General features: G+C 39.4%; 1 protein-coding gene across 1 annotated transcript in view; it reads right to left on the bottom strand.

The window, feature by feature from the left end:
- CRB1 (crumbs cell polarity complex component 1) overlaps positions 1-573 on the bottom strand; it is a 207,049-nt gene extending 206,476 nt beyond the window's left edge. Inside the window, 1 exon segment of the mRNA XM_070473843.1 lies at positions 238-573. Within this exon segment, the coding sequence (XP_070329944.1) occupies positions 238-307 (70 nt within the window). The 5' untranslated portion in view covers positions 308-573.
- Between the last annotated feature and the right edge of the window lie 12,675 nt (positions 574-13,248).

Genomic DNA, 13,248 nt, shown 5'->3' on the forward strand with positions numbered 1-13,248 from the left:
CATTCAAAGGGCGAGAATATTTTCTATAACAATACTTATTGGAAATCATAGAATCTGAAAACTGTTCACATTGGCTGGTCCCACTGATTCAACACAAGACGCTTGCTAACACCAACTCCTTTTTACTTTTTAAAAAAGCCTTGTATTTTGCAGAACGTGCCACACTACACACTATTCCCATGAAACATTTGGAAGTCAGGAAAAGTGCCAAAAGTTCAATAAGCAGAAAAGACTCACTTTTTATGGAGATGAGCAGTGGGAGACTAAGGCAGAGGAGGAGAAGGTGGTTAACTGTCCGTAGCGCCATGCTGCCCTGGAGGACATGCCCCGACCTGCTGCTGGTGGTCTGGTCCCGTCCAGCTCTGGCTCCCAGCCCTGCCTGACTCAGGGGGGAGCCGGCGTCTCAGTCTCACCTGAATGCTATCTCTGCCCCTTCCGCTCTGACAGCTCCCTCACCACAGGGACTCAGATTCCAAGAGCAGTTGTGCTTCTTAGTATCTTACTTGCACAGGGGGGTGGGGTGATTGTTCAAATCTGGTGCAGATTTTTTTCATGCTGGACTGGAGTCATCCCCTTCAGATCATGTGTACTAGTTTCCTTCCAGGAACAAAGCTGCCTCACAAGGTCCTGTTTAGATGGGTGTCCTAAATCATTCTTAGCAGAGGATTTAATTTCTGATGACTGTCTTGGCACAGTCGTTATGATCTGGCAACTGTTAAAGGATCACCCTATGTTGCCATATATTTACCTTCATCTTCAGAACACAATTCACAGACACATCAACTTTTCATAAACATACTCTCACAACTCAGATTATTGTTACTGATACAATGGATAGAGTCCTAGAGATTATTTAGGAGCAGTTTTATCTCAGTTAGTAAAGAATCTGCCTGCGATGCAGGAGACCCTGATTCCTGGGTCAAGACGATCCACTAGAGAAGGGATAGGCTATCCACTCCAGTATTCTTGGGCTTCTCTTGTGACTCAGCTGGTAAAGAATGTGCCTGCAATGCAGGTAGACCTGGGTTCGACCCCTTGGTTAGGAAGATCCCCTGGAGAAGGGAAAGACTACCCACTCCAGTATTTTGACCTGGAGAATTCCATGGGCTGTATAGTCCATGGGGTCACAAACAGTTGGACATGACTGAGCAACTTTCACTCACTCACTTTCTACAATAAACCTAGGGTCCACTGCTAATCCTGTGCATGCTATTTATATCTGCTGGGATTTCTTGAATTTTTGCTTTACCATAATGGTTAAATGCGAATATGTTTACTTAATTTTATATACACTTATGCTATTTCTTGTGACTTGCGGTCAGTTGCGTCTGATTCTGGGACCCCATGGACTGTAGCGCACCGGGCTCCTCTGTCCATGGGATTCTCCAGGCAAGAACACTGGGGTGGGTTGCCATCTCCTCCTCCAGGGGATCTTCCCGACCCAGGATGAAACGTGCCTCTCCTGCATTGGCAGGCAGATTCTTTACCATTGTGCCGCCCGGGAAGCCCATATGCTTATGCTAAGTACAGCAGTATTTTCTTTCAGGTTAAATCATCCATGTTCTGAAGACTGCATTATCTTTGGCCACTTGATAGAGATGTCTACTAGTGTAAGTCAGATTCCTTACTCTCTAAGGTTAGTACTATACTGGCTTCACTTCACTGTTAAAACTGCCTACTTGTTACATTTAAAATGCAAGTTACTTTAGAAAAATTTTGTGTAAAACTTGAAAGTTTTACATATTTTGAAGCCTCTATATTTCCTACTTGTGTATCTAAATAGGGAATAGTATCTTGATAGCTTAACGGTTTCTACTAATGTTATATGTTGACCCACTCCCAGTGAATTTTACTTGCTAGTAAAGCTAGTGGGGCTTATCCATTTTAGCTATTTCTTTCTTACAGAGCTCATGATAGTTATTATTTTTTTAAAAAATTTCCCCTACAATGCAAATAATTTACTTTAGGCAATTTAACAAAGTAATTACAGATTAAAGAGGCAATATTAATCCTCTGTTCTAATCCCTGTATTTTATTAGGTAGAGAATAAAAATGCAGAGCAATTATACTGTCTGCCCAGAGTCATCTAGTGAGATATGGCAGAGTTAGGACTACAGTCTCCCCACTGATTTCTAGAACATGATTCCTTCAATAAGACCTGTGGTTTCCATTTCCATCTTTACTCTTATGCACTCCTTTATGCTTTTTGCAATGTAGACTCTGGGAAATCTTCCATCTGTCCTCAAATGGTCTCCAGGGAGAGGTGAATAGGCTGAGCACAGAGAATTTTGGGGGCAGTGAAAATGCTCTGTATGATATTACAGTGATGGATACATGTCACTATACTTTTATCCAAACCCATAGCCTGTACAATACCAAGAGTGAGCCCTAAGCTAATAGGCTTTGGGTGATTCTGATTTGTTGATACAGGTTCATTTTGGTAAAAATTGCACCATCTAGTAAGTTATGCTGATAATGGGGAGACTGTTTGTGGGGAGGCAGGGTGTAAACGGGACGTCCCTGTGCCTTGCTCTCCATTTTGCGGTAAACCTAAAACTGCTCTAAAAACTAAAGTCGTTTTTAAAAAGGGCTCCACCACGGATCTCACGGACCTCAAGGCTGAGTGAGTAACAATATATGAGACCGACTCACAGACTGGAGAGGAAGTGAAGGGCCCCAGGCATGGAATCTGCCCCTGCTAGAAAACCTCCTGTAGAGCGGTGTTATGAGTGCCACACTTAGAGAGAAAGTTGGGGGTTTTCAAAAGACAAAAGCATTAAAGATAATAAGGGGTTGGGTAGACAATTACACAAAGGATGTCTGAAGAAATTGTGTACATTGAGCCAGTGGTCATGTATGGATGTGAGAGTTGGACTGTAAAGAATGGCTAATTCATTTCAATGTATGACCAAAACCACTGCAATGATGTAAAGTAATTAGCCTCCAACTAATAAAAATAAATAAATAAATAAATAAATAAACAGAATTTCTTTTTTTTTAAAAAAAAAAAAAAAAGAAAGCTGAGCGCAGAAGAATTGATGCTTTTGAACTGTGGTATTGGAGAAGACTCTTGAGAGTCGCTTGGACTGCAAGGAGATCCAACCAGTTCATCCTAAAGGAGATCAGTCCTGGGTGTTCATTGGGAGGACTGATGCTGAAGCTGAAACTCTAATACTTTGGCCACCTCATGCGACGAGTTGACTCATTGGAAAAGACCCTGATGCTGGGAGGGATTGGGGGCAGGAGGAGAAAGGAACGACAGAGGATGAGATGGCTGGATGGCATCACTGACTCGATGGACATGAGTTTGAGTAAACTCCGGGAGTTGGTGATGGACAGGGAGGCCTGGCGTGCTGTGATTCATGGGGTCGCAAAGAGTTGGATATGACAGAGCGATTGAACTGAACTGAACTGACTGAGCTTAAATATAGGAAGCAAAGCAAATGCAGCTATTAAGAGTGAATGGCTACTATGCATCAGATGTGGGGCTAGTTAGGAAATCTTCACAAAATAAGTAATATTTAAGCTGCATTTTCAGGTATGATTACAACAAATAAACAGAGGGAAAGCAGTATTTCAAGGGCATTTCAGGAAAAGGGCATATGTATGGGAATAGAGGCATATAGTGGATGGGCAGATCTAGAAACTGAATATATTCTGACTTTGCAGAAATATGAGTGTGAACATGGCAATGTCAGTGCATAAAACTCAGTAAAATCAAGGTAGTTTAACTTCTAATATGAAGAAAGGAAACAATAGGTTTAAACATAGAATTGGCACAATGAGATTTGCATTTGGAAAGGTAACCCCAGTGGTCACATGGCAATGACTGGAAGAGGGCAGGTGAGAAGCACGGAAACCAGTGAAAAGGACGTTGTCACGGCACACGAGAGAGCTGAGGGGCCCAGACTGCATCAGACAGTGGAGACAGCAAATACATGAAAAGGCATAAAAGGAAACCAGACATATTTAAAGGGCCAGTGTAGAGACTACGGCCACAGGAAAGCTATGTTTTCCAGCTCTGGCATTGGGGTAATAGTAATGCACCCAAAGAAAGGGAGAACATAAACAAGGCTTCCAAACAAGCAGCAAACACTCTCTTCCAAGTCAAACACACTGAAATATATGCATTTGGACAAACAGTAGCTTTTGTAAAAATATACAGGTGAGTTCTAAAATGAAGGGGGAATGTCCATTTGGGACAGAAATCTCTTGGCTTCATGTGGGGGCCTGATTCCAATCCGCCCCCCCTCCCCCCCATTGGCTACAGGATGCAAATTGGAAGCAGGACTCCTGCTCTTGAATGTGGATAGAGAGCTCCTGGTGAGAGACAGAATCCAGACCTGCCCGAAGGGTGAACCTACACCAGGCTGAGGTCTCAACATGGGGCACAAAATTTTGAGCCAAAAATCTTATTAAAAATAAAAGGGGAAGAGAGAAGTACTGGTTCGTAAGTAGGAAAATCAATGGCACAGTGAGCAGAGCCGAACAGGAACCGTTATGTGGGAAAGCTGAAACTCACAGCTCACACTGGGGCATGGAAGGCAGCCTCTACTGAAGATGACCTCACAGTCTGAAACCACAGATCAAACTAGAAGCCCGCTGCCATGAGAGACAGCAGACAAGACAAATGGGAACATTCACACTCAGAAGATTCCGAGAAAAGGGGAGCTGTCAGAAGAGACTTTAAAATAACACTGTAAAATGTCTATTTAAAAGTTTTTAAAGAAAAAAGAATATATGAGTTTTGTAAAACAAGATATCATAAAAAACAATTAGACATATTAGAAAGTGAACCAAATATAAATTCTAAAAATGAAAAATAGTCATTGAAATAAAAAATTCAACTCACAGCTTAAATGGTAGATGACAGTATGCTCAGCTAAATAGATGGTCCAGAGAGCTCATCTGTAATAGAGCAGTGTGAGACAAAGAGATGGTCCAAAGGATTGAACACTGAAGAGATGGGGAAAGTCCTATTCCAGGAGAAAGAAGGAAGAAAATAAAATGGAGAGGATATAATTCCTAAGAGCTCATGGTATATAGTTCTCAAATATGAGAAAAAAATATGGCTCCTTGAATTTAGAAAAGCCCACTGATTCCCTGCAATATTTAAAGTGCATAAAAAATAAGAATATAAAACAAAGTGAACAAAATAAATCTTAAAGTTCAATATTTGTCATCAAAGTTAAAAAGTCTACAGGGGAATGACAGTAAGAAGTACTGAAGACTTTTTATCAATAAACTAGATGTCATAATAAAAGGAATATAAGAGAAGATGAAGGTGTGTAGATAGACATAATAAGTATGGTTTTAAAATATGTTCAGTTTGAGGTGCCTACTCAGAACCAAGATGAGGATATGTGGTAGGATCTGGAAATACAACTCCAGAACTCAGGACAGCAGTTCTTTTTGGTGGAAAAGACAGGTACCATATTAATGTACAAACATCATTGAATGCCTATTGTATACCAGACACCAGAATCAACATCAGGGTCACTGCTCTTATGAATCTAATCAGGGTCACTGCGCTTATGAATCTAGGGAGCAGATGCAATCTAATGAGAAGAAATACTTCATCACTTAGTTACTTGAGATTTAAGATTGATTTAATAGAGTGCAAACAACGCTGGTTATCTTCAGCTGATTACCTGCTCTGGATTGCAGATTCCTTCCTGGACACTACGTGTTTATGTGCTCAGTTGCTCTGTTGTGCCTGACTCTTTACAACTCCGTGGACTGTAGATCACCAAGCTCCTTTTCCCTGGGATTCTCCAGGTAAGAATGCTGTAGGGGGTTGCCATTTCCTTCCCTAGGACATCTTCCCAACCCAGGGATCAAACCTGCAGCTCCTACATTGACTGGTGAGTTCTTTACTTCTGATCTACCTGAGAAGCCCTCCTGGACACTAGCTCATTTAAAACTCACAGAATCTCCACAAAGTATATGAAGTTATACCAATTTGACAAGTGAGTGATCCAGGTCAAACATATAATAAGTGATAGAGCTCAGATCCAAACCTAGTTCTATTAACCTACTGTTCTTAATTCTTGTTATAACAGTATTTATTTAATTACATAAGTAAATTATAAATGTATTCCTATAAAAACACTCTAAAGAATCTTTCATGAGTACCCATCTCACACTCCTCTCCAGAAATAACCATTATTATTATTTGTGAAGATTGTTTTATACCATTCTAGGCCACAGGTTGACAGATACATAGATTATTGATTGATTGGTTGATAGAAAAGTTATTTGGCTTCTTTTCATTATTTTTGTTTAAATAATGATATTATAGCATGTGTATTATTATGCAACTTCTTCCTCTCATTCAACAATATGTCTTGGGTATTTTTGCACATTATTAAATCTATCTAACTCACACATTTTTTTTTTTTGGTCTCCACAGGGTCTCACTCTTGGGTGCCTGTGCTGACCACACACTCATTCTCACTCTTGGGTGCCTATGCTGACCACACAATCAATCCCCAGGCCCTCCTCTCTGGACACCCCTCTAAGGGACCCTCTACCCCCAGAGCCCTCAGCCTTATCACCAGGAACCACAGGGCTTACAGGATCCAGTTGGTACAAGGGACTTCTCCAGCATCTGCGTGCACAGATCCACGCAGACCTGGAATCTCCTGCATCTAAACTAGCTCCAGACCAAGAGCAGAGGCGCCACCTCCAACCTAAGGCAGCCAGGGTCCACAAAGGACCACAACCTGGCTAGGGAGGGTGGCGGCAAGGAGAAGGTGGCATTCAGCTCTCTAACTCACACTTTTTAATGCCATAAGGCAGTCCGCAGGATGGATGTGCCATAGTTTAATTTTTTCATTTTCTGGGTATCATGTTGTTCCCAATTTTCTCTATGCAAACAATAATAATAATAATCATTTTACACACTTTTTTTGTGCAAATGCACAAGAGGTTCTCTAGGGCAAAGGCTTAAAAGCAATAATTTTAGGTTTCACCGTATCTTCATTTTTAAATTCAACAGATACTTCACAAAATGAGGAGACCAACTTCAACTTTTCTCAGCTGTATGTGAAGAAACTTATTTCTTTACATTTCCCCAACATTGACAACATCAAATGATAAAACATATATCTTAATATCGGTGGGAAGGGGAGTGGCTATATGAAATAAGATTGGATATTTATTGATAAATTCTGAAACTGGTTATTAAGTATATGGAGGTTCATCATATTATTTATTCTACTTTTGTATAGATTTTTACAATTCATAATCAAAACTTGAAATTTTAACTTGTATATTCTTCATACTTAAAAAAAACTAAACATCTTTTGAACATTTGTATTTTCTCTTCAGTGATTTGCCAACCCACATCTTGCTTGTTTTCTATTAGCTTTCTTAAATTTTTATTTATTTTGTTGATTTCTTTATAAAGTTGAATGTTAATTTTTAGTCTGCTATAAGTGTTCAAAGTACTTCTTCCTTTTACATTTGTTTATAGTTTTTTCTTTATGAAGTTTTAGATTTTTATTTAAAAATTTATCTGCCTTACACACATTTATTTATCTTATTTTTATGCCCTTTTGTTTTTATCTTATAGAAGAAAAGGCTACAAGATTACTCACATAGGATGTTATTGGTATCTTATTCCAATATTTATTTTAAATTTTAAAAATGTTTGTTAAATGTTCTATTTTATGTATTTATATGCAGTTCAATTTTATGAATGTGAAACTTATAAATCTAACTTTATTTCTAAGTGGATTCTAAGCCAATAGTCAAAATAATTTCCTTTGTATTTCAGATTTGAAATCATGTATAAAATTCCCATCTGCACATGAATTTGTTTTGTTTCACTATCCTTATGTGTATTTCTTTGCCAATGAACTGAGTTAAAATAAGTTTGGTATCTGGTATTGTTAGCATGCTGCAGTCCATGGGGTCTCAAAGAGTTGGACACGACTAGGCGACTGAACAATAACATATACCTCTACAGTGGGAAAGAATCTGCCTGCTGACGCAGGAGATACCAGGGACTCAAGTTCAATCCCTGGGTCGGGAAGATCACTTGGAGGAGGGCATGGCAACCCACTCCAGTATTTTTGCCTGGAGAATCCCATGGACAGAGGAGCCTAGCGGGCTACAGTCCACAGGGTTGCAGAGTTGGACACAATTGAAACCACTTAGCACTCACTCATGCATGAACTCGGTAACAAACAAAAGAATCCTAATGAAAAACCTGCTGGCTTCATAAACTGTTAACAAAAGATCAAGATCAACAAGGATTCGTTACCTGGCTGGATAAAAATATTCATGACTTTTTGTCTGAAACATTATTGGCTTTAATCTTTGTTTTCTAGGTATAAGGAAATCTTTTCCTTTAAGCCAATTATGACTTTACAGTAATTTGATAAAGTACACCTTTGTAAGCAAATTGAATCACTGAACTTTTCTCTCTACCTGATCCTCCCAGAATTTGGAAACTCTTAGTGAGTATTCTTATCTTTATAGCAATAAAACTGTTTGCATAAGTTCAATAAGAATCTGTTCTTCCTGTAACAGGACAAACTGGAAACACTGACTTTGACTGGAATGTCATATTTGAGAATATGCATTGAATCATATGTGACCAGTTTTAAAGAACTAAAGTGTACTTTATGGAGCCATAAATTCCCCTGGGAAAACACTCTGCTACCTTGCCTACAAGGTTCCCAGCAGCCTTACCAGGTAAATAAGGAAGGCCACTCCTGGTAGGTACAGGAATGTCAAAATATTTCAGGGACATTGAGAAGAGAAGAATTCACCCAAATCTATAGGTACTACAGGTGAATTTGATGGCAAGTCCTTGGCATTGCTTTCCTGACCTGTATTGGCCTCTCAAAGTTTAATCTCAGGTTCCTGATGAGAAGTTCAGGGCATTCAATTTAAAAGAATCTATATGATTAATTATACTTATCTAAATAATCAGACCAAGTGTATTGAAACCGGATTCATTTTGCAACAGTTAATCTTAATTTGGCTATAGTGGGTAGAAATGAGGGTAATTTTAGAGAGAGAGAAAAATTTTCAGTGGATATTAAGCTCTGGTGCTATTATCTGTCTTTGAGGTAATAAATATGTAGTAAATACATTTCAGGTGGCATATAAGCATGATACATAGACTGAGAACAACTCAGGGAGAAGGATGGCTTTGCAAGGGAACAAAGTCGGAGGCAAGCAAAAAGTTTCCCATCAGGAATACAGGGTGTAAACCAGGGGGCTGAAGACTTTCAGAGAGGAAGAATCCATTCAAGACACACTAAGTCAACTCTACTCCAGTAAAAAGAATATAGCCACATAATTTCCAGACGATAACCGCATTTTCATACGCTGTGTGCTCAGTTGTTCAGTCATGTCTGACACTTTCCAATCCCATGACTGCAGCCCAACATGCTCTTCGGTCCATGGGGCTTCCCAAGCAAGAATACTGGAGTGAGTTGCCATTCTCCTCTCCAGGGGACCGCCCGACCAGGGATTGAAACCTCGCCTCCTGCACTGCAGGCGGATTCTTTACCATCTGACCACCAGGGAAGCCCTGGAGACTTTCAGAGAGGAAGAATCAATTCAAGAAACACTAAATCAACTATACTCCAATTAAAAAAATTTTTTTAAGTATAGCCATGTAATTTCCAGGTAACAATTATATTTTATAAGCTATTTTTCAATATATGAAGCATTTTATACTCTCAACTTCATAACAACTCAAATTTGAAAATATTGTTGCACCATTTTATGGTTGAGAAAATAGAGATTAAATAATATAAAGTAAAAAATGCCTGTCACTTATTTTAAGAAGTCTGTACATCTACAATGAGTATTAATCTTTCTCTCTCTCACTATGCAGGAGTGTTGTAGTTTAAAGTATTGGAATACATTTCAAAGAAGAAGTGGGAGAAAAGAAACACTAGCCCTTAGTTGTTGACTGAGAGTGAAGAGTGTGGGAGACGGAGGCCAGAAGAATGATCCAGGTTTCCGGCTTTGCAAACTAGGATGTTTAATGAAGACAGTGGAGTCAAAGAAACATGAAATTATTTTTTAGTTTAAAGGTTAGGCAAGGTTGAAATTTAAAAGAATACAAAAAAATTACACATAAAACTCTTGCTAGGAAAAGCACACGTGCACACACACACAGTGGGAAACAGATAGGACACAAATGAAGCACACAGCACACAGCAGAACCTGTGTTTTCACAGGCTTACATGGCAGACTGTCTGGTGCAACAGTGGAGCTAAGTAAGGACTCATGCCCAGAGTTAGGATGTTCCAAGTCCCTCCGTTCAGAACAGAAATTCAGCCAGTGGTCGTGCCATGAGGCGCTGGGCTAGACCACAATGGGGAGAATTCTGACATGATCTACTTAGGTAAAAAGTAGAGACATTACTTTGCCAACAAAGGTCCATCTAGTCAAAGCTATGGTTTTTCCAGTAATCATGTATGGATATGAGAGTTGGACCATAAAGAAAGCTGAGAACCAAAGAATTGATGCTTCTGAACTGTGGTGTTGGAGAACACTTGAGAGTCCCTTGGACTGCAAGGAGATCCAGCCGGTCCATCCTAACCATCCTAAAAGAAATCAGTCCTGGATTAGAAGGACTGAAGCTGAAGCTGAAACTCCAATACTTTGGCTACCTGATGCATAGAACTGACTCATTGGAAAAGACCCTGATGCTGAGAAAGATTGAAGGCAGAAGGAGAAGGGGATGACAGAAGATGAGATGGTTGGATGGTATCACTGACTCAATGGACATGAGTTTGAGCAAGCTCTGGGAGTTGGTGATGGACAGGGAAGCCTGGCGTGCTGCAGTCCATGGGGGTCACAAAGAGTCGGATACAACTGAGCCACTACTTTGGGTATTCAGGGCCCCAAACTCATGGACTCTGTTCAAAACAGGGACTCAGGTGCAAAGTGAAAAAGGGAGACAAATCCGCAAAACCAGGCAGAAGCTCAAATGTGCTGAAAAGAGTGAGAGGAATTAAGGTGAAAGAATAAGCTTCAGAGTCATATGAGAAAACACTCTAAGGCAAAAAGACTAACTCTTGTTTCCAACTTGCAATGCTTTGGCAAAAATGTCTATAGCTCCTTGGGCCTGAGTCTACATTTTCAAGTTCCCCAGTGAATAGCTGAGATGGCCAGAGCCAAGCAACTGTCTGACAGGTGAAAGGATCCTTGGTTCTCCACTAATTCAGGCCCATTTGACGTGGGCTCTTCCTTACAATTACTATTGCTCATTTACAACCAGGCTCTGAACCATGACAGGTAATGAGTCGGTAAATAGTTCCCTTGGCTAGATCCTCATCTAAGAGCTTAGAATACATATGTTATAAGTAACAGGTAACCTAGAGGAAATTATTGGCAGAATACTTAATCCCTCAAAGGATAGATGACAATTTAGGAGAAGAGGTTGGAATAGAGTAAGACCATGGTGATACCTTGTCATGACAATAAGAACAGCTTAACTTCATCAGGATAATACCACTCACACAAATGAATTCTAATAATTCCCCCATCCTGTCAAAGTCAAGGGAGACAGAACCAGGTGCTCTACCAAAGTAAGGCTGGGCAGTGCACCTGGATTTGCCATGTGGCACAACCAAACTTCCCCAAATGGAAAATTGACAACTTCTCCAAAGGAATTCAGGATGAGGATGCTGCTGTCAAATGAAGGGGAAATGGATGCAGGCCACCAAAAGAAGCAGATGCCCATTACAAACCTAAAGAGAAATAGTAATCAAGAAGATATGACAAGGCTGGGTATCCTTAAGAGCTTTTAAACTACCACAAAATCCAATGAATAAATCCAGTAAATAGTCACACATGAAAAAAATTACTCCTCATTGAAGACAAGGCCCATCACAAAATTGCTGGATATATTAAAATTTGTGTTACTGAGTTCTGCAAAGCTTAACTGAGAGATATTTTCTAGAATTGCAGAGAAAACACAAATATAAACTTGCGAAGTCACACAATAAGATAAAGGCAATTATTTAATTTATTGGCATATATGAACTTGCTTTATTCAAATTCTATAATTGCCTTTAAAGATTATTACATTTCATAATGATATATAAAGACATCTTTTTATTGAAATATAGTTGATTTATAATATATGAGCTTCTGGTATGCATCCAAGTGATTCAGTATATTTTGATTATACTGGAATATATGTTTCAAATATATATATATTTTTAATGGTTTCCTGAGTTCAGGTTGCAGTCCTGATTCTAGTTAATCTATGTCCCTACTCAGAAATTAAAACAGATGAGGCCCTTTTGCTCGCTGTCCTCATTCAATTATCACCACCACAGAAAAGCAGAAATAGCAACAGAGCCTGGGATTTGAGTAGAAGAGACAGTATGGGAAAAAAAATTCTATTCACACCATGAATCATTGTGACACTACTAAGAAAAGAACATGAGCAATTCTGACAAGCTCACCACTGACATCAATATTAATTTCTAAAATCCTTAGTGGACTAAAACTTTCAGCACCCTCCAGTATTTCTTTCTTCTATCCTGCTATAAATAGTGATTCCATAGACTTTTGTGTGCACTGCTCAGAAGGGAAGGAAAAATCATACAGAGGGAGTCATGCGCTAACCCTGGTCTTCAGGGGGCCTGGGTACCATCCCAGGTGAAGAACTGTAAGGTTCCTGAGCCTGCAGAGTCTCCAGGAAGGTTTTGTTTTTTTGTTTTGTTTTGTTTTTTTTAAATCGAATATGTGGCTTTCTTCCCAATAATTATTCTTGTATCTGTAAATAAATGTATTTAATGGGTTGGCCAAAAAGTTCATTCAAGTTTTTCTGTAACATCTTATGGAAAAGCCTGAATGAATTTTTTGGCCAATCCAATGCTTCTCTGTGGAGAAGAGAAGGGATGTGTGAATTGGGAGGCTGAAGAGAACAGAGTGGAAGTTCAGATCCAGAGCCGGTCCATAGTTTGGATCCATAGCTGCCCGAACCGTTTTCACCATTTGCATCCCTAGGTCATTTGGAGTGAGCTCTAAGATGATTTCTGCACCCAAGTGCTTAGGACTGAAAAAAATTCCCCAAATCTCAGATTTATAGTTGCAACCTCACTGGGCTTATCTACAAGTGGTAATAGAAGTTCTCAACACAAAGAATTGTTAATTCTCTTCAAACTTGATAGTTTTAGAAAATGTAGCATAGCCTTAAAAATTCAAATCCACTAAGAAAAAAATCCAAAACAAGTGAATTTAAGGGTGATTTTACTTTAC

This window comes from Odocoileus virginianus, chromosome 11 (genome assembly GCF_023699985.2).
Source record: "Odocoileus virginianus isolate 20LAN1187 ecotype Illinois chromosome 11, Ovbor_1.2, whole genome shotgun sequence".
Taxonomy (NCBI): domain Eukaryota; kingdom Metazoa; phylum Chordata; class Mammalia; order Artiodactyla; family Cervidae; genus Odocoileus; species Odocoileus virginianus.